At 35.1% G+C, this 20,065-nt stretch overlaps 1 protein-coding gene across 2 annotated transcripts; it reads left to right on the top strand.

Moving 5' to 3' along the window:
* The first annotated feature begins 60 nt into the window (after positions 1 to 60).
* Positions 61 to 13,708, top strand: LOC109161924 (phosphatidylinositol 4-kinase alpha 1-like). 2 transcript variants are annotated; one of them, XM_019310495.1, is made up of 25 exons: positions 61 to 1,274; positions 1,388 to 1,729; positions 1,824 to 1,985; positions 2,703 to 2,873; positions 3,021 to 3,179; positions 3,282 to 3,409; positions 3,509 to 3,812; positions 4,022 to 4,190; positions 4,903 to 5,120; positions 6,078 to 6,236; positions 6,333 to 7,046; positions 7,151 to 7,510; positions 7,873 to 8,087; positions 8,689 to 8,869; positions 9,191 to 9,324; positions 9,411 to 9,561; positions 9,888 to 10,154; positions 10,281 to 10,358; positions 10,548 to 10,604; positions 11,153 to 11,325; positions 11,419 to 11,614; positions 11,854 to 11,994; positions 12,718 to 12,926; positions 13,015 to 13,176; positions 13,263 to 13,708. In XM_019310495.1, the coding sequence occupies exons 1-25, from the start codon at positions 456 to 458 to the stop codon at positions 13,519 to 13,521; spliced, it is 5,928 nt and encodes a 1,975-aa protein (XP_019166040.1). In that variant the 5' UTR covers positions 61 to 455; the 3' UTR covers positions 13,522 to 13,708. The 2 variants fall into 2 exon arrangements, 1 of the variants encoding a protein (XP_019166040.1); XR_002050976.1 differs by lacking the exons at positions 11,419 to 11,614; positions 11,854 to 11,994; positions 12,718 to 12,926; positions 13,015 to 13,176; positions 13,263 to 13,708 and having other exon boundaries at positions 10,548 to 10,743; positions 11,153 to 11,231.
* Positions 13,709 to 20,065: the final 6,357 nt, after the last annotated feature.

The raw sequence follows: 20,065 nt of genomic DNA, 5'->3' as shown, positions 1-20,065 counted from the left end.
AAATCCGAAGGCCTTAACTAAAAAAGGAAAAGAAAAGACGACACTAAAAAAAAGGGGAAGAAAACGGTTAGAAGTTGGAAATTTGGAACCAAAAAGAATTGAGAAAGGCGCGCGATGTGCTATCAGCCCGTAAACCGGCGAACAGCCACGAAGCAATCACGGCCGTCCCACCACCATCTTCATTCTCCACCACCCACCCTCCGTCTCTACTCACAATCCTTTCATTTTCCTTACACTCGCGTTTCTACCCCATTTCTTTTGACTTGCTACTCCAATTTCTCTGTAAATTTTATACATACAGTTGATCTGCATTGATGCAGAGGCTATACGGAAAATGGCGTTGGAGTGTTGATCGTGTTGTGAAACTTTCACTTGGATGTATATAATTTTTTTTTTTAGAATTGGTTGCTAGATAGTTTTGTTCCTTAGCTTTGACGTGAGGATTGTTGTTGGGAATGGAGTCGTTGATCGAGCTATGTGATTTGATTTCTGAATACCCTGTTCAATTCGAAAAGAAATTAGTTTGGATATGTGGGCGGTGTCCATCGGCCGAGGCACTCCTCGGGGGATCCCCCAGCGTTTCAAGGTATCAGCTAAACGCCGTTCTCGCTCTGACTCGATTCCTGTCTAGGTGCTCCAATTGCACAGACGAAAGGCCGAAATCGCTGGTCGTAGCCTTTTTTCGCTCCATTCCTTCTTCTTTTACTCAGTCTTTTTGGCCACCATCGTTTCCACCCGATGCAATCGTTTCCTTCTATAATGATTTCTTGGGATATCTCTCCAAAGCGTCGGAAATGTCTTCGGATTTCGCGACAGATGTTGAGGGATACACAGGGCTTGTGCTCACGTCTGCTATATCCAGGAAAGGAGATGTGAAGATATCCAGGGTTTTCATGAATGCCATGGCTCGTAACTTTCCTCCTATACAACCCTCTGATGCAAATAAGTTAATTTCCGTTCTGATTGAGAAGTTTGACATCCCTGTTCCAACCTCTCCAAGAGATGGAGCTAGTAGTAATGGGAGCAGTGGTGTTTGGAAGAGCAATATGGATTTACTGGCTGCAAATATGGGTTACAATGATGATGTAGCCGGAGCCCAAAGGCAAGCCATTACCGCTTTTGAGGAGGAGGCTGTAGAGAGCCTTGAGAAGCGAGAAATTGCTTTCCAATTAATAGGACACATAATGGATAAAGTAACAATTGATGCCACACTTTTGGAACAAGTGAGAGGTATTGCCAGGGAGCAACTTCATTCAATGGTGTCATTTCTAAAGGTAAAATGAAAAGCTGTGAATTATCTATTGTTTTCTTTGCATTTGATATCTCTGTGAAGGAAAGAGGCTAGTTTTTTTTTGAAAGAACTTGTTCAATGCTTGGTTTCTTGCAGATACGGAAAAGTGACTGGTCAGATCAAGGACAACATCTGAAAGTTAGGATCAATACAAAGCTTTCAGTTTACCAAGCAGTTGCATGGTTACAGATTAAGACACTTTCATCTCTTGATTCTGATGCAAAGTCATCAAAGAGGTTTTTGCATGGAGCACTTGCACTATTGATTGAGGCTGCTGAAGCTTGTTTGTTGTCAATGTGGCGAAAGTTGAGAGCTTGTGAAGAGCTGTTCAGCTCCTTGCTTTTCGGAATCTCCCAAGCTGCTGCTGCTCGAAGTGGTCAGCTACTCCGTGTGTTGTTAATTCGGTTTAAACCTCTTGTGCTTGCTACATGTGCTCGGGTATGCTGGTATTTGCTTCTTGTTGCCTGAATTACCTCCAATGCTGATTGCACACCATAGTAAAATTTTCTTGCTGTGTCATCTTTACCCACAGGCTGACACTTGGAGCAGTAACCAGGGGGCCATGTTTGAGAGTGTACTGAAGACAAGCTGTGAGATAGTTGAACTTGGATGGCAAAAGGATCGGTCTCCTATTGAAACATTCATAATGGGTCTAGCTACGAGTATACGGGAAAGGAACGATTATGGGGAAGAGGTAATGTAATGTTTGACAATGACATTTTTGAAGGAAACAAAATATGCATTTATTTCAAATTGAGAATGCATACACTTATGTGTGGGTCTACCAAGTAACTGTCAAATCTTGCTAGACTTAGAAAACCCAAGTCAGATGAGTGCTGACATGGTTTGTCGAGACTATAGTCAATAAAACAATAGGTGTACTAAGAAAGGTATATACACTTATATGTCATCCATATACATATAATATAGACAAATATCTACAAGCCAAATGAATTATTTGTCTATTTGTATATCTGTGTACTCATCACCTTACCCATAAATAAACACATGTTCTGTATTTTTTAAAGCTAGTTAGCTGATTAAATTACCTATACTTACATAAATTTGGCAACAGATCTCTCAAAAAAGTTCATATAGCATATCCATCTTCTCCCTTTCCAGTGTTATATACTTCTATGTAGGATTCCCTCTGAGGCAAAAAGTATTCTTTTGAGTGTGTAGAACAGGAGAGAGAAATTGGTTTAATGCAGAGAGCTGCTCATTTTGCAGGATTATTGAGTTGTCTGCACTTTCTTTTGTCAGTTTTCCTGTCTTCTCTCTCCCTATAAAGGCTTGATTGATTACATAATGGACTTGAATTGGAAGCATATTTCCTGATTGTTTGTTCTGTTTTCAATTGTGATTTTTGCTTATTATGATTGCTATGCCTTTTGTATGACTATATTTTCAGCAAGAGAAGGAGAAGCAGGCAGCTCCTCCTGTTCAGCTCAATGTTATACAGTTGCTAGCTGATCTGAATGTCTCAGTTAACAAGCCTGAAGTGGTAGACATGATTTTGCCAATGTTCGTTGAAAGTTTAGAGGAGGGCGACGCTTCAACGCCAGGCTTACTAAGGCTCAGAGTACAAATCTATCTTTTCTGGTGTAATTTAGTACACTTGAACCTTTTTTTCTTGTTAATTCCATTCTAACTTTCAAGCCCATCATTGACTAGCAACTGCCTTGAATCTTTTTCAGTCTCCTAACATTTGTTTCTTGAATTACTGCAGCTTCTTGATGCTGTTTCTCTCATGGCAAGTTTAGGTTTTGAAAAATCCTACCGCGAAGCTATTGTTTTAATGACACGCAGCTATATGAGTAAACTTGCTTCTATTGATTCTGCTGAAAGTAAAGACTTGCCTGAAGAAGCCACTAGAGAGCGTGTTGAAGTACGTTGCCTTCAAAATTTCATATTATTAATCATTTATCATTTAATTAATTTAGGAGGTTTTTTGGTCTACGGGGTGCTTACTTGTGCAATCACATTCTAGACACTTCCTGCAGGATTTCTTCAGATTGCCAGTGGGCTCACCAACCCCAAATTGCGCTTAGATTATCGTCACCGTTTGCTATCATTGTGCTCAGATGTGGGCTTGGCTGCTGAGTCAAAAAGTGGAGGGTAAGCCTCTGTTAGTGTTGGTGAAGAATGTCTTCTTTGTATTTTGTATTCAAGAAGCTAAGGAAACTTGGTTTTTTTTTTTTTTTTTTTTTTTAATAGGAGTGGAGCAGGTTTTCTTGGCCCTTTACTTCCTGCTGTAGCTGAGATATGTTCTGACTTTGATCCCACTTCAGATATTGAACCCTCATTGCTGAAGTTGTTTAGAAACTTGTGGTTCTACATTGCACTCTTTGGGTTAGCTCCTCCAATAACAAAAAATCAGGGTACAACAAAGTCTGCATCCACTGCTCAAAACAATGTTGGCAATACAGGAGCAACTGCACCTCAAGAAGTGGGCGGGACAAATGAGAATGCTCAGTGGTCTGTTGCTGTCCAGTGCATTTCACACGGGACTCCCCCTCTTGTAAGTTACTAATTTGCAAGAGATTCCAAAGGTTTCTGTTCTAACTATTTATCTGTATGAAACATATATGACATGCATTTCCTTAGTATAATCATAGTGTAATTGCAGGTTGTGTAATCATAGTGTAAAAATGTAAATATTGTGTAGAAAAGTAGAAGCTTTAATTAAAAATTATATTGATTCGTTAATACTAACACACTTTTCATCAGGTTGTGAGCTCCGTGAAATGGCTTGAAGATGAGTTGGAACTCAATGCTCTTCATAACCCAAGTAGCAAAAAAGGAAGTGGAAATGAGAAAGCTGCTCTTAGTCAGCGGACTGCTCTTTCTGCCGCATTAGGAGGACGTGTAGAGGTTTCAGCAATGAGCACAATTGCAGGTTTTGTTGATTATTATTATTATTATTATTATTTTATTTTAAAAATGTGAATGTTCCATACTGTTCAATCCTAGACCAGGGGTATCCAATTGAAGGGTGTAAATGCGGGCCTGAAGATCCAATAACAATAACAATCAAGAAATAATGAAACGAAGATGATGAAAGCCACTGTAGTTGTATTATCTTGGCAGCGTAAAGGCTAGAAGGATGTTACAATTATGGAGAAAATAGTATTTTGGCTAGTCTCACTATTTTCAATGTTGATTGCTTGCCTAGAAATCTAGAATACAAGAAAGATCACTATTTATACATAAAAGGGAATTTTGTCACCTTTCTCAGATCAATAAGAGGCGGGAAGGTGGACAATACAGCCAAATATGGCCTTTGTGCACTTGACACCCCACACCCCCCCCCCCCGCCCCCTCTACTCCCACTACCTTTGTGTGCTCTGCCGCATGCCCTAATGACAGGTGCCCCTACTGCTGTCTTTGTCTCTTTTTCACGCTGGATTTTGGCGCATGCACCCATGGCCTAGTCTTGGCTACTTGTTAAGTGGGTCAATGGCATTGGCCTGCGGGGTGGTTGGGCTCATCTGTGCAGCATAACGCCAACACATACTTTTCTCATAGTTATTCTAGCCTACTATGTGTTGTTTTAAAGTTCATTGTTTTACAAGTTAAGAAGCTATATCATTCTTTTGTTGCTTATTTAGGTGTGAAGGCGACTTATCTTCTTGCAGTAGCATTCTTAGAGATAATAAGATTTAGTAGCAATGGTGGAATCCTCAATGTGCACCCTAGTTCAACTGCTTCTCGAAGTTCTTTCAGCTGTGTTTTTGAATATTTGAAAAGTCCTAATCTTGTGCCAGCTGTTTCCCAGTGCTTGACAGCAATTGTGCACAGAGCTTTTGAAACTGCATTAAGCTGGCTGGTATTTATTAGTTCTAAGCTTCTGTAATGCTTTGTGCTTCTGAAAAACTTGCTTTGTCTATATAAGATTGTACAATGACCTGGAACTTTCATGCTTGCACCTTTCATATGATAAGTATGTGAGGACAGGAATTCATTTTGCAACAAGCTGACTGATCAAGTAAATTTTTAGATTATATTTACGGTCTAACTCGTGATACATGTTTGTCAAAAAAAATGTTAACACGAGTATTAATTTTTTTGGACTTTTGCTTTCCAGTCATCTACCCTATGCCTTTCAAGAAAACTAGAGACTGAAGCATAGCCTTGATACTCTGAGTATGCCCCAGAATTTTTTTAACCATTCAAGAACTTTATGTTTGTAACCAAACTCTTTTCCCAGTGTCACACCTTGCAGGTTGTAGCCACATTTCATGTTCTATGGAATTTCAGCTTCTAGTGAGATGTATCTTAAGATTATTATATATAGATTAGGAATCATCATTTATTATAAATAATTGAATAGATAAGTAAATAAATACTTTTAATGAGAAGAGATACATATTGACACTCAAAATTGATAATGAAAGGAAGAGTTATTGCAAAGCTTTTTCATTTCCTACTGCATTATGTTTTTGTAGACCATTTGAATTGAAAGTTATTAATTTTACACAGTGATTGGGGAAACAGATGTAAACTCTATGCTGTTTCTTTTAATGTTTAAAACTCCATTATGTTTTTGTAGACCATTTCAATTGAAAGTTATTAATTTCACACATTGATTGGGGAAACAAATGTAAATTCTATGCTGTTTCTTTTAATGTTTAAAAATATTGCAGATCATTAAGAACCAGTGTCCTTCATGTTTGGCAATTAAGTGTACCTCAAATTCCACTCAGTTGTTATTTTATTAATTTGAGTTTTTATTTAACTTATTTACTTATATGCAAATGTGATTGATTCTTGCATCATGTTGTAGGAAGATAAAACATCTGACACTGGCCGGGCTTCTGAAACTCGAGAAACTACTCTGTCTATCCATGCCTGCTTTCTCATAAAAAACTTGACTCAGAGGGATGAGCATGTACGAGATATCTCAGTTAATTTGTTGAATCAACTTAGAGACCGGTTCCCTCAGGTTCAGTCCCATCACTACCATTTTAGGTTATGTTTTGTACTTTGTATTTCCTTCAGGTGCTCAGTATTTCCACACAAATGTTTTATATTTGTGCAGATTTTGTGGAACTCTTCTTGTCTGGATTCACTGCTGCTCTCTGTTCATAATGATCCTTCTTCAGCTCTTGTCAATGATCCTGCTTGGGTTGCAACTGTTCGTTCTTTGTGCCAAAAGACTGTTCGTGAATGGATAATTGTTTCTCTATCCTATGCTCCATGCACTAGTCAGGGCCTTCTTCAGGAGAGGCTCAGCGTAGCAAACAGCTTGCAAAAAGCACAACCTACTACAGATGTCGTTTCTCTTTTATCTGAGATCAAGATTGGTACGGGTAAAAATGATAATTGGTCTGGCACAAAAACTGCAAATATTCCTGCTGTGATAGCTGCAGCAGCTGCAGCATCTGGAGCCAATTTAAAATTGACTGAGGCATTCAATTTGGAGGTCCTAAGTACTGGTCTTGTTAGTGCAAATGTAAAGTGTAACCATGCTGGAGAAATTGCAGGCATGAGACGTTTATATGAATCAATTGGTGGGGTTGATCCTATGTCTACATTTGGAAATGGACAGAGTCTTGATCTACCAGGCTATGGATCTGGAACTCTCACTCAGAATCCACAGTCCAGAAATGGTTCTTTTTGTGAAGTACTGCTTACAAGATTTGTGCGTCTACTCCAGAAATTTGTTAACACAGCAGAGAAAGGTGATGAGGTAGATAAATCATCATTTCGAGAAACATGTTCTCAAGCTACCGCTTTGCTTCTTTCAGATCTGGTAATTTTAATCTTGATATCTTGTTCAATTTTTTTTTTAATAATATTTTAAAGCTTTTGTCCCTCATTACTACTGTTGAACTTGATGGAATATTGTATTTTCAGGGATCAGATACAAAATCAAATATTGAGAGCTTTTCACAGCTTTTACGTCTTCTTTGCTGGTGCCCAGCTTATATCTTAACACCTGATGCCATGGAGACTGGTATATTTATTTGGACATGGTTGGTTTCAGCAGCTCCTCAGTTTGGTCCTCTTATCCTTGCTGAATTGGTTGATGCATGGTTGTGGACGGTTGACACTAGACGAGGTCTTTTTGCATCTGAAGCACGGTGTTCTGGTCCTGCTGCTAAATTAAGGCCTCATTTGCAACCTGGGGAGCCAGAATTACTGCCTGAAAAGGGCCATGTTGATCAAATAATGGCCCACAGACTATGGATTGGATTTTTTATTGACCGCTATGAGGTTATATGTTTAGATTTTTATCCCAATCACTTATTTTTGTAGTGAAGGTCTGCTCTTCAAGTGATCTATTTTCTATTTTAGAATCCACTAACATTAATGACTTTCTATAATCCTGTTTATTTTCATTCCTCAAGACACTATGTTTCATTGAAGCAGTGATACTCTTACCTTAATTTGAGATATTTCAGCATAAACTAGACGATTTCACATATCTCAACACCTGTTTATTTTTTGTAAATCACCCTAGCTTTATATCAATTCATGCTAAGAATCTGTTCGAACTTACTTTTATTGATCTGGTCACTCAAAATCCATATGGATTTTTAACCTTGACTTTTTTTTTTCCTTGAATATGTGTTCAGGTGGTTCGCCATGATAGTGTTGAGCAGCTTTTACTACTAGGTCGATTGTTACAAGGAACCACAAAGCTCCCCTGGAACTTCACTCGTCATCCATGTGCAACTGGGACGTTTTTCACTCTCATGCTTTTAGGGCTAAAGTTTTGCTCTTGTAGATCCCACGGTAGTGCACAGAACTTCAGGTCTGGGCTTCTGCTACTGGAAGACAGGATTTACAGGTAGATTGTATTCTGTATGTATTCAGAATAGCATTTCCACACCTCACAGCACTCTCTCATGCCATTTTCTCTTTCTACAATTTACTTGTGCATAGTTATAGTCTGTAGCCTAGGTTCAAATATATAATTACATAAAGCAGCCTGTAGCCTCTCTCTAGCTTGTCAAATTGGCAGGTTTGGACATAATCTTTTTGATCTATTATCGGATTTCTATTTGTTGTCCAATATCTGAGCAAGAAATTTGTTTCCAAACATAAATTCACTTGTGGTCTTTCTAAGTTTTTATTTTTTGAAAGTTCAATTGGCATTGGTCACTGTTTGTTCTGTGACATGAGGGAAGCTTGTGATAATGGAAGGAAATGAGTCTTGAATTTACAACATCTGTATCTATGTCTATCCTTATTTTGATCCTTTGACTTATTCACTTTTCACTGTTTAAGTTCTATAGCGGATCTGTGACTATTTTTAGCACTTAACCATATAAATTGTTTGTACATAGGTGCGCTGAGATTTTCTGTCAATAAGGCTTTATTGAGATTGACAATTTTTGCATTTTGGTGACATTTAGCATATTTTAGTTATTTCTCTTGCTCATTTGTAGGTCCGCATTGGGCTGGTTTTCTCATAAACCTGATTGGTTTGACATGAGTAATAACAATTTTGCATTGAGTGAGGCTCAATCTGTTTCTGTGTTCGTCCATCATCTTTTAAATGAGCCACTGGATACTCAGGTTGATACAAAGGGACAGGGTGCTGAAAATGGAAGCTCTTCGAATGATGCGGTAAGACCATTCTTGTAGCATAGATTTTACCTGAAAGGTAATATCAGACATTCATTCTTGAATCTGTGATTTTGTAACTGCTATAAGAACAGAGAAAGTTTCTGCCAAACATAGCACCATTTTTATCAGGAAATGATATTTGTTTGTTTATTATTACTCTGTATTATATATATATATACAAAGGTATTGCAAGCAACTATTCGGATGGTTGTGCATATTTCAAATTGTTCATAATTTGCATGCAGAAAGATCAGTATCACCCTTGCAAGCAACTATTCAGATGGTTGTGCATATTTCAAATTGTTCATAATTTGCATGCAGAAAGATCAGTATCACCCAGTTTGGGGTAAGATTGAGAATTATGCGGCTGGAAAAGAAAAGCGGAAGCAGTTGCTTTTGATGCTATCCCAGAATGAAGCTGATAGGCTTGATGTCTGGGCACATCCTGTTGCCAAGTAAACTGTGGTCAATTGCTATGTTTATTTTCAGACTTTGTTTCTGAAAGGCAGCTAATTACCTTTAAATATTTGTTACATGTTAGGGAAAGTGCTTTGCGGCCTAAAATTAGCTCAGAGAAAATGGTTGACTATGCTAAGACTGCTTTCTCTGTTGATCCTCGGATAGCTTTAGGACTTGCTTCAAGGTATCCCACAAATAATGCTCTGAAAGGTGAAGTGACCCAGTTGGTTCAGGTATACACTACCAACACTTTTTTGGCTTAAAAATGAGTATTTCCATTTTACGATTAGATCTGGTAATTGGTAAATGCAAATGTTCTTTTTCGTTAAATTATGAAGTATCAACTTAGGGGAAAATTTGAACCAGTTCATCATTGACAATTCTGCCTTTCAGACTTTTGTTATTTTTATTACTTTTTTTTTTTTTTTTTTTTTTCAATCTCATCCTTTTATTGCAAAGTTTATATTATACTTGGAGCTGTTCATTTAGGTAAAATTGATCTCCAGTTACTTGTTTGCTCCTATTGATGTGACTTGGGTTTCTTTTATTCCTATTCCAGTCACACCTGTTGGAGATTCGTAACATACCTGAAGCTTTGCCATACTTTGTCACCCCTAAAGCCATTGATGAAAATTCTTCACTTTTGCAACAATTGCCACACTGGGCTGCTTGTTCAATCACAATGGTTTTGGATTTCCTTACACCCCCATATAAGGGTCATCCTCGTGTGATGGCTTACGTTCTAAGGGTGCTGGAATCGTATCCTCCTGATTCGGTGACCTTCTTCATGCCTCAATTGGTGCAGGCTTTAAGATATGATGATGAGGTGCGTTATCATCCTTGTGTTTAGCCATTTGGATGTGCCATAGTAGAGAATATCTTGCTAGAATTTAAGTAGAAAATAGTTCTGACTTCTGATGCATTTTCTGCATGATGGGTAATTGTTGTGCAGAGGTTAGTGCAAGGATACCTACTCAGAGCCACCACACGGAGTGATGTATTTGCTCATATTCTGATATGGCATTTACAGGTGCAAGAAACTTTGCTTTGTTTATTGATTTCTTTGAATGTTACTGCCCTTATGGATCATCCCTGGCTTCTTTTCTTCATGTCACTTTAATGGAGAACCAATCAATATAAGTATCTCTTGCTTCAGATAAGCATGCTTTAATACACCTTTGAAAACTATTGACTTCTTTAAAATAATAATAATAATCAGGGAGAGACCTGTGAACCAGAGGCCGGAGTCGAATTAAGCCCAGAGGCTGCTGCAAAGGTATGCCTGTGTAATTTGTTTTTCAACTGATTATTTTAACACTCCAGGGAGAAACTGGTCTTATTGCTCTTTTAGGGCTGGCTATGTTTAACTAAAATTCACATGCTGTGAAACGTAAACATATCTTATTGAACTTCAAGTATGTACCCTACTACCCTTATAGCATGATAATTGTAGTTCCCTATTATTTGATTATTGGAATGTCTACTGAATACCTTGAATTTTGTATGTTCCTTAACATCTCTGACGCTACAACAGAGAAAGACAAATGCCTTGTGTGGATGTTAGTTCATACAACGCCAGTTATTTCCTTTTCTGGGAACTTCTCCCTTTCCTGGAGTTTTAGGAGCCACAACTCTTTCCAAAAAAAAAAAATAATAATAATGAGGGAGGGGATCCCATAAGTGCCATCGTGCATTTTCTTTCTTTCTCTCTCTATGTATACGTAATACATACATACATATATTTATTTATGCACATTGTGTGCATGTATAAGAAGAAGAAGAAGAAGAGCTCTAATCACCTGAATGTTTTTTGTTGTTCTTCAGAATGCTGCATTTCTGGAACTGTTGCCTGAGGTTAGGCAGCATATAATTGATGGTTTCAATGACAGCGCTCGAGAAGTGTTTACAAGAGAATTTAATTTCTTTGACAAGGTCACATCTATATCTGGTGTTCTCTTTCCAATTCCAAAGGAGGAGCGACGAGCTGGAATTCGTAGGTAAAGGGAATAGACATACTGATCAACTATTTCCTATTTGAATCTCATATGTTTGTCTTGGAAAGAAGACTAAACCATAGATTTTCAAATTAGGGAGTTGGAGAAAATTGAGATGGACGGAGACGACCTTTATCTACCTACTGATCCCTTTAAACTTGTCCGGGGTATTCAAGTTGATAGTGGAATTCCCTTACAATCAGCAGCAAAGGTTCCTATCATGATAACATTTAATGTTGTGGATAAAGACGGGGATCATAATGAAATAAAGCCACAGGCATGCATATTCAAGGTAGCAAATCCATTTCTAAATGAGAACTATAAGTTGATATGACAAAAGGAAAAAAAACAACTAAGTAGTTTGTTTTGTAAGCTGTCAATTTAACTTTTATGTTCAACTAGACAAAGGTTTTTTTTTGTTTTTTTTTGTTTTTTTTTGGTTGTGCTACTTCTTGTCGAGGTTAAAACTATATACAAAATATTAAATGTGTACTCTCACACATCCTTCAATTCTTCTTTCATCTTGTGTAGGTTGGAGATGACTGTCGGCAAGATGTTCTTGCTTTACAAGTCATTTCACTTCTCAAGGATATCTTTGCTGCTGTTGGGCTAAAACTTTATTTGTATCCATACGGAGTTCTCCCAACTGGTCCAGAAAGAGGAATAATTGAGGTGAATATTTGTTTTATCCGTTCAAGTGTAAAGATGCATGTGCTTTTTAAATGTAAAATATATTAATTTGAAATGATGAAATCTGAAAAATAGAACCGCATCTATGATCTGTCAATAGTTAATAGTGTGAAATGATGAAGAAGATTAGGAAAGTAAAGGTAAGACAAAACTCAAATGGCAATCAAAAAAGATAATTTTTCAAATGTTAGAATTGAGGATAATTTTATTATACTGTCCAATGATCTTACATTTAAATTTTCTGCAGTTTAATAGTCTTGAGTGTTTCTACAACTTGTATTGCCTGCATTATTCATAGATGCAGGATGTATACATTTTGGCTAAGCATTTATTCAATATTCCCTCCATTTCACTGGAGATTGACACATCTAACTTGTTGTCATTGGAATTGAACAAAAATGTTTTCAAGTTCAACAAGTAATATTAATACAAAAGCTAACATTTCTGATTCTGAAAATCCAAAAGCATCACTATATATTCCTGAAAAAAACTGGAAATTTTGAATAAAAAGTCAAATGTGGCTGGCTCCAGTTTCAATTCACTGATAAAGTGGGATTAAAAATCTCTCAAGTCTTTACTCATCAGTATCTGCTAGTACTGATACTTGTGTGGTCCAGATCAGAACCTAAATGATAGTAACTTCAAAATGCAGAATTGCAGACTTGTTGGGTATTATATTTGATTTGTTTGTGCATATTTGTGCAGGTTGTACCCAACTCGAGGAGCAGAAGTCAAATGGGTGAGACAAATGATGGTGGTTTATATGAAATTTTCCAACAGGACTTTGGGCCTGTTGGGTCTCCCGGCTTTGAAACTGCTCGTGAGAACTTCATCATTAGTAGTGCTGGCTATGCAGTTGCTAGCCTGTTGCTTCAACCAAAGGATAGACATAACGGAAACCTTCTATTTGACAGGTATGGACCAACTTATAATTAAATTTCATGCAAATTAAAGTGAAGTGTGTATGATGATATTTGAGTGAAATTAAAATGGTAAATGCAGTGTTGGTAGGCTTGTTCACATTGATTTTGGTTTTATTCTGGAGACTTCTCCCGGCAATAATATGCGATTTGAAAGCGCTCACTTCAAGTTGAGTCATGAAATGACTCAACTAGTGGACCCATCTGGAGTGATGAAAAGTGAGACCTGGTACCAATTTGTGAGGTGAGGTTTAATTTGTTGTTTGTTTGTGAGACAAGCTAAGGTGTGATGAAATATAATGGTAAATGAAGTAGGTGTTTTGTATGCAGCTTGTGTGTGAAAGGGTACCTGGCTGCTCGTTCTTACACGGATGGAATTTGTAACACGGTATTGATGATGTTGGATAGTGGGTTGCCTTGTTTTAGCAGGGGTGACCCCATAGGTAACCTCCGGAAGAGATGTCACCCAGAAATGAGTGAACGCGAGGCAGCCAACTTCATGATCCGTACATGCCAAGATGCCTACAACAAGTGGACCACTGCTGGATATGATTTGATTCAGTATTTGCAGCAAGGTGTAGAAAAATAATTAAGCTCCCTATATCATAAATGTTTTTGCAGTTTGGATGGTTAATTAATTAGATCGAGTTTAGAACACTAGTAATAATGAAGTTATAGCTACACATTGTGAATCACGACCACAGCTCCCGCGTCATGCTGAGGAGGATGGACTACGCTATGTCGCTATCTATATTATATTTTCAGAGAAATTGTTTCCAATAGTCATATCAAAGATTTTAGTCAATTAATTATATTCTTACTCAGTTTATAAATTATTACTCTATCCAGTTTTTCTCTTTTAATTATGTGTAAAGTGACAGGTTTAATTTACTATTATATTTATTAATTAACATGCACATTGTCCGACTAAATTAATGTTGAATATGAAAATTAAAATAAGTAAAGAATTAATATAATTTTTAAATATATGAAAATTAATTATTATAAAATAAAAATCATTATTTTCAATATAATCAAAAATTAATATTTTAGACTTGTGATAAAAAATAATAAGTAGTAGTAAAGATGAGTATTGTTGTAGATAGTTATAATTGAAAATAAAAACCATGTCCTTATCTTTTTCATGTTAAAATAAATTCAGTATTCTTAATGCGATATTAGTAAACACAATTGATGAGTTGGTAACACTTAACTGCAGATGGTGTATTCAATCTATATTTGTATAGATGAATTGATCAAACTTAACGAAGGAGACTGTATTCTATCTAGATTTGTATGAGTATTCAAAATCTTTTAAATACTTTAAAAGTCTATTATATTCGATCTAGACTTTTATAGAGTATTGATATTCAATTCAAACTTTTAACAAAGTATTTATAATTTTGTAGGTATGCGATCCATATTTGGGGTAAGAAAGTCTTTAAATTAAAAGCCTATTGATATTCAAAAAATTATTCTTTTTTACAAAATTTGTTTTTTTTTTTTTTTTTGACTCTATTACAATGTAGTATCTGTTCATATACTTTCTCAACCTACTGAAACATAAAGAACCAATAATGCTTCCACTGAGGCTCGAACTCACAATCTTCCAAATAAAAGTCCACCCAAGTACCATTAGACCACATAGTCTTGGTTTTTACAAAATTTGTTAAACTATGACTTTTGTAGACTTTTTCTTCTATAATATAACTAGTTGAACTCAATTCTTCACACCCCAAATTTCTAAACTTTTCCTACAAACTTTTTCGCTCTAAATACCTCAACAAAGGAAATTTCCATCTATCACCATCAAATTTTACTATATGTTTCATACTATTTCTATGAATACTTGTATGAATTGATTTTTTTAATGCTTTTGACTCTATTACATTGTAGTATATGTTCAAACATACTTTCTCAACCTAATGAAGCACAAAGAGTCAACAACACATCCACACCTCCACTGAAGCTCGATCTCATGACCTACCAAATGTGAGTTCGAGCCTAATATTTCATTTTTACCTAGTTAGTTTAGAAATAAAAACTAAAAGTTTTCAATTAAATTTAAAATGCTCTATGAAGAAATGATAGGAATATGTGTTTATTGTATTTGAACTTGGAGGACTAAGGTTCAATACTTGTGCACACTATTATTATTTCTATAATATGTCTTTTGGATTTTTCTTTGCACACAGCTATCACTTTATTATTATTATTACTAGTATTTTGATTTGTTATAATCTTTAAGAATATTTTGATGAATATACAAATATAAATTATAACAACGAATATTATATAGTGCAATTGATGAAATGAGTTGTACCGATTATGTTTTTTGATGTTATCCTTGCTTGAATTCGAGCAAATAATTGCCCAATTATCCGTGCAGTGCGCGTGCAATGCACGAATAAAATTTTTTATTATATATTTAGTAATAAAATTGTTACTGTTTCTTTAATCCTTTCAAAATTTGTTAAATATTCATTCAAATACATGTGAATACGTATCAATACAGAACACTACTGAAATTTTTTGTATGAGCAGAAACGGACATGGGGACCGTTTCTACATTAGAGAGAAATTAATGGTCTCCCCGAATATGCTTTTCCTTGGTTGATATCCGATTAGAATAGTATAGATTAGAAAAAAATTACGGTATTAGTTTTACAGATTTTGATTTTGATAGGGTCTCATTTATTTACCCGAACATGCCACAAAAATCTAAAAATCGACCTGCATATATGCTTTAATTTTGTTATGTTAGACTTCTCTTCTCCTTTGATTACACTAGCTAGCTTCACCACATGGCATAACACACGTTGATGCATACCATGTTTCGTTATATGATTGCATATATATCACTGATCTTCTCTAATGGCCGACACCTCCCACATTATATTGTGATTAATATATTTTGTGTGGGTTTGGTATTCTATAATTTTGTTTATCTTGAAAAAAGAATAGTTGGATTCCTTGGGAGGTTAAGGTGAAATTCCTTTAGGTTTAATTTATTAACCCATACAAATGATATTGATTCTCCAAAAATAGTAAAATTTTAAACTTCTTTTACTCAAGTGTCGATACTTATTGAGAATATAATCGTGACTGAGTAAGTTATTAGCTATTGGTCATTATAGATTTACACATCAAACAAAAATATATACATCAATTCTGGTACCCGAATCATCACGTACACATGAAAAAAAAAAAACGCATTTTGAACGAAAAAGAGGTTATACTTTTTTAGTGCTGGGAAAAAATGTTGTACAAAAGGGATGTGAGAAAAGAATTTTTACGAGTATCTTATACGATGACAAAATGGAAGAGAAGTGTGGGCTGCCAATATGCCACCCATATGGCCATATGAAGAATGATAACAACTCCGATATGATCCTTGCTATAAATGTAGGCCATGGAAAGATACAGATCAGAGCGTGTGAAATAAGAAAGCTATATATGAAGCATATATATATATATATATATATATATATATATATATATATATATATATATTAGGACACATTTAACCCTTTCATTGCATGCACATGCATATGTACCTCACTGGACCAGAAGTGCTTCCCAAGGACCACTCCACTCTTGTATATATTATGCCTTTTGTGGTTGAATTGGGTTTTAACTCTTCATTCTAACTATACAACTTTTTTCAGATGGCAAGTAGTGACCCTCCCATGTGGGAGGTCATGAGATCGAGCCTCTGTGGAGGTGTTGTTGACTCTGTGTGCTTCATTAGATTGAAAAAGTATGTTTGAACAGATACAACAATTTAATAGAGTCAGTAGCATTCAAAAATAATAATAATAATAATAATAATAATAATAATAATAATAATAATAATAATAATAATAATAATAATCTACTATACATTCCCTTGAGTGAATGTGTCACGGATACAATTAATCTTATTTAAAGTGAATAATGTTTTTTTAAATAATATATTTGACTTTTAACCATGCATCATAATTCATATCAGTCCTTCAATTGGCAATTAAAGCTAATATGGTCCCAAATTATTCTAAAGAAGTGGCTGCATATGGACCATCTTTGATTTTGAGGAACAATAATAATTGTAATGATACTATGTGTACCAAAATATGTATGGGAATTTATATTTTGACTTGTCTGCTAGTCAGCTATGAACAATTTAAGTTGGTCCTTTATCGTCTAGGGTTACAAGATAGGTTTTATCAAGTGTACACCTTAGAATAGTAGTGATTATGAATTTGTCTCGTCACTCAAAAAAAAATGTCACTATTTTTCTCCCAAAAGGTTAAATCCGCAACTGCAATGGTTTCCCTCACCCCGGCTCGACAGAGTATTTGAGATAATGTAAATCACGGTAACTTAATGGCTTAGCAAACTGGGCCAAATGAAGGTGCACACAAGGGAAATATTTAAGAACAGTTTTGACTCTTACCAATCATGGGAAAAAAATCATTTAACCATTGATTAATAATTTAGAAAAAGAAGAAGAAGAATTTCCTAATCTTCTTCAGAAATATTCATGATTAAACAAATGATATATTCAACGTCATCCTACTTATCATTTTATCCTTTTACTTAACGTGAGTTGGAAACTTGGAATCGTATATTTTGAATAATGTATAAATTAAAAATAATTGAGTTGGGTTTACAGTTCAAAAAGCAGTGGTACATAAAAACTTTGATCAAACATGGCGTGCTGCCATCTTACACTTGTCCAGTAAGTAGAGGACGTACTTGTCTGATCGACTTCTCCATATTTATATATTCTTCCTCAAAGTCAAAATCCCATTCAATTCCTTGCTTTAATTTTGTTTTTTTTTTTTCTTTTTAATTCAATCATTTATATATAATAATTACAATGTAGAAATTATTGTATGTGCACAAATTCAGGGCATTATATTTTTCTTTGTCCTCAACAACAATTTTAATTTGTCACGCACCAATTATTCAATCCAACCAAACCCTTGCTACTAATTGTCTAATTGAACCAAAAGTGGTGCAGGCTCATGTGACCGGGTGGAACGTAATTTTTATACCAGATGGTCAACATAAGAGATTTCCTAGTACAGTTAAATCTTCATGTGTGTGAACATGTCTAATTATGTCCATTGTCTTTGAGTGAATTCTCTAATTTCTAATTACGAATTGAAGTTGATTTTAATTTCTTGAATTAGATGAATTCTTAATCTTAAAACTGACCACATGCGAATCACTTTCAAGTTTTACATGAACAAAATATCTTCGCCAATTTAACAAAACTCCTACCTAATTAAAGTTTTGCCCAAAGTTGATATCCCCACCCTCCACAAACAAAGAAAACAAAAATACAAATCTAAAATGGTCCCTTAACACGCTACAATCTAGAATAGTCCCTTAATACACCACCAGCCATAGTTACACCTACCATACATTTAACACTTCCATTCCTATTCATTTTAACAATTAAATAAAACAACTTTTCCAATATTTATTTTTTTTTCTCTTGAGCTTAGAATAAGTGCACCCACTGTATCCCAAACTTTAGGAATAATATATATTATTCTACTTTAATCTTCTTGTTTCCCACATTGAGTTTACATTTGGTAGTGGCGTTAGGCGAGTGTGGAATACAACATATTTATCATATTTGAAATATACAAATCATTTCATAAAGTCCCATGTCTGATTATGGTCCAAAATGACTAGCTGTCCAGTGGCTAGAGGACTACTTTACTGTTCCATTCTTTCTTTTTCGTGCAATACAGTTTTGAGTCAGAAAACCAATCTTTGGTTTCCCAATTTTTTTTCATATATACAATCATTCCTGCACAATAATGAATTGAAGATAGTACAATTTACTGGTTACATATTCTGGGCACATTTTTTTCCTTTCTCATTCCAATCATTCATTCCAAACAAACTCTGATCTTCACACTTGGCATTTGCATATCCCTTTTGTGTTTTTAAATTGTTTCCCCCGTATATTATTGTGATGTTAATTTAACTAAAATATAGGTCCTAATTAATATTTTTATATATGGTTGAAGAGTTTGCAATTTCCAACTGACAAAAAATGATATGATGGAAAATTTTAAGTTTTTAGTTGAATATGATTTTTTGACCAACTTCCTAACGAATTTTAGAGATCTGAAAAATTCTTTGTCACGATTATTGACCACTCATCGAAAATGGTCATAACATTGAGTACAAATAAATAACGCTGGAAATAAAACTTGGGTCGATTAGATCGTTTGGTATGTTCACAATTTTTCATTCACTAGTGGTTGGAATGTGCTACAACCCTAGGTTGTTGGTGGAAAGAATTTATAGAGTAGATAGCTCAAGAAATTTTGTACCATGCTTGATGAGATGATATAATTCATGGGCTATATGTAGAGATATTGAAAATTGTATTGTAACATGCCTAGTTTGATTCTTAATTCACGGTATATGTGTTGAGTATATAATACAAAAATATAAATGTCGTGTAGTTTAAATATCAACTTAGAGTTTTGAGACAAAACATATACTTCAAGTTATTATTTTAGAGTCACTTTTAAAGCCCCTACTGAACCACAAAGAATTAAAACCACTGAAGTTCGAACTCACAACCTCCCATATGAAAATTCAACATTGGTGCCATTAGATCACAAGATCTTAGCTACTTCTTCTTTTGTTGCCCTTTTTTTTCCTTATTTTCTCCTCTTTTTTTTTTTTTTTAAGTACTTTCTCCTCTTTCTTTCTATATATAAAAGAAGTAAAAAAAAAATCAAAAATTATAATATATATGCACTAAAATTTTCCCAATCACTAGAAAAATCCATCTTAAGTTCCAACTAACCACTAAAGTGAGTTTTTTGCACTTTTGGTCCCATGACTATAGTACCACTATCAGGATTGATTCGCGACTTTCAAACCTTGCAATTTCAGTCCACGACTATTGTTTTTGTTGTAAAAATGGTCATTCCGACCAATTTTCTGTCAAAATTTCACCGGATAAAAAATTCTCCATTTCAAACAGGGATAAAATAGACATTTGTATTGATCTTGCAATCTCGAACCACTGTTGACTTCTTATTCTGACCAAAGTGCGAAAAAATCAAACCAAAAAAAAAAAACAATTGCCAAAGACGAAAAATTGAGTGTGAAAA

This window comes from Ipomoea nil, unplaced genomic scaffold (assembly GCF_001879475.1).
Source record: "Ipomoea nil cultivar Tokyo-kokei standard unplaced genomic scaffold, Asagao_1.1 scaffold2926, whole genome shotgun sequence".
Classification (NCBI taxonomy): Eukaryota; Viridiplantae; Streptophyta; class Magnoliopsida; order Solanales; family Convolvulaceae; genus Ipomoea; species Ipomoea nil.
Note: the sequence above shows the minus strand (reverse complement) of the source record. Positions and strands in the feature narration are given on the sequence as shown.

Coding starts and splice junctions, on each gene's coding strand:
- LOC109161924 (XM_019310495.1), top strand. CDS start 456: ATGGAGTCGTTGATCGAGCTATGTGATTTGATTTCTGAATACCCTGTT. Junction 5,121..6,077: donor AAACTGCATTAAGCTGGCTG/GTATTTATTAGT, acceptor ATCATGTTGTAG/GAAGATAAAACATCTGACAC. Junction 9,562..9,887: donor AAGTGACCCAGTTGGTTCAG/GTATACACTACC, acceptor TTCCTATTCCAG/TCACACCTGTTGGAGATTCG.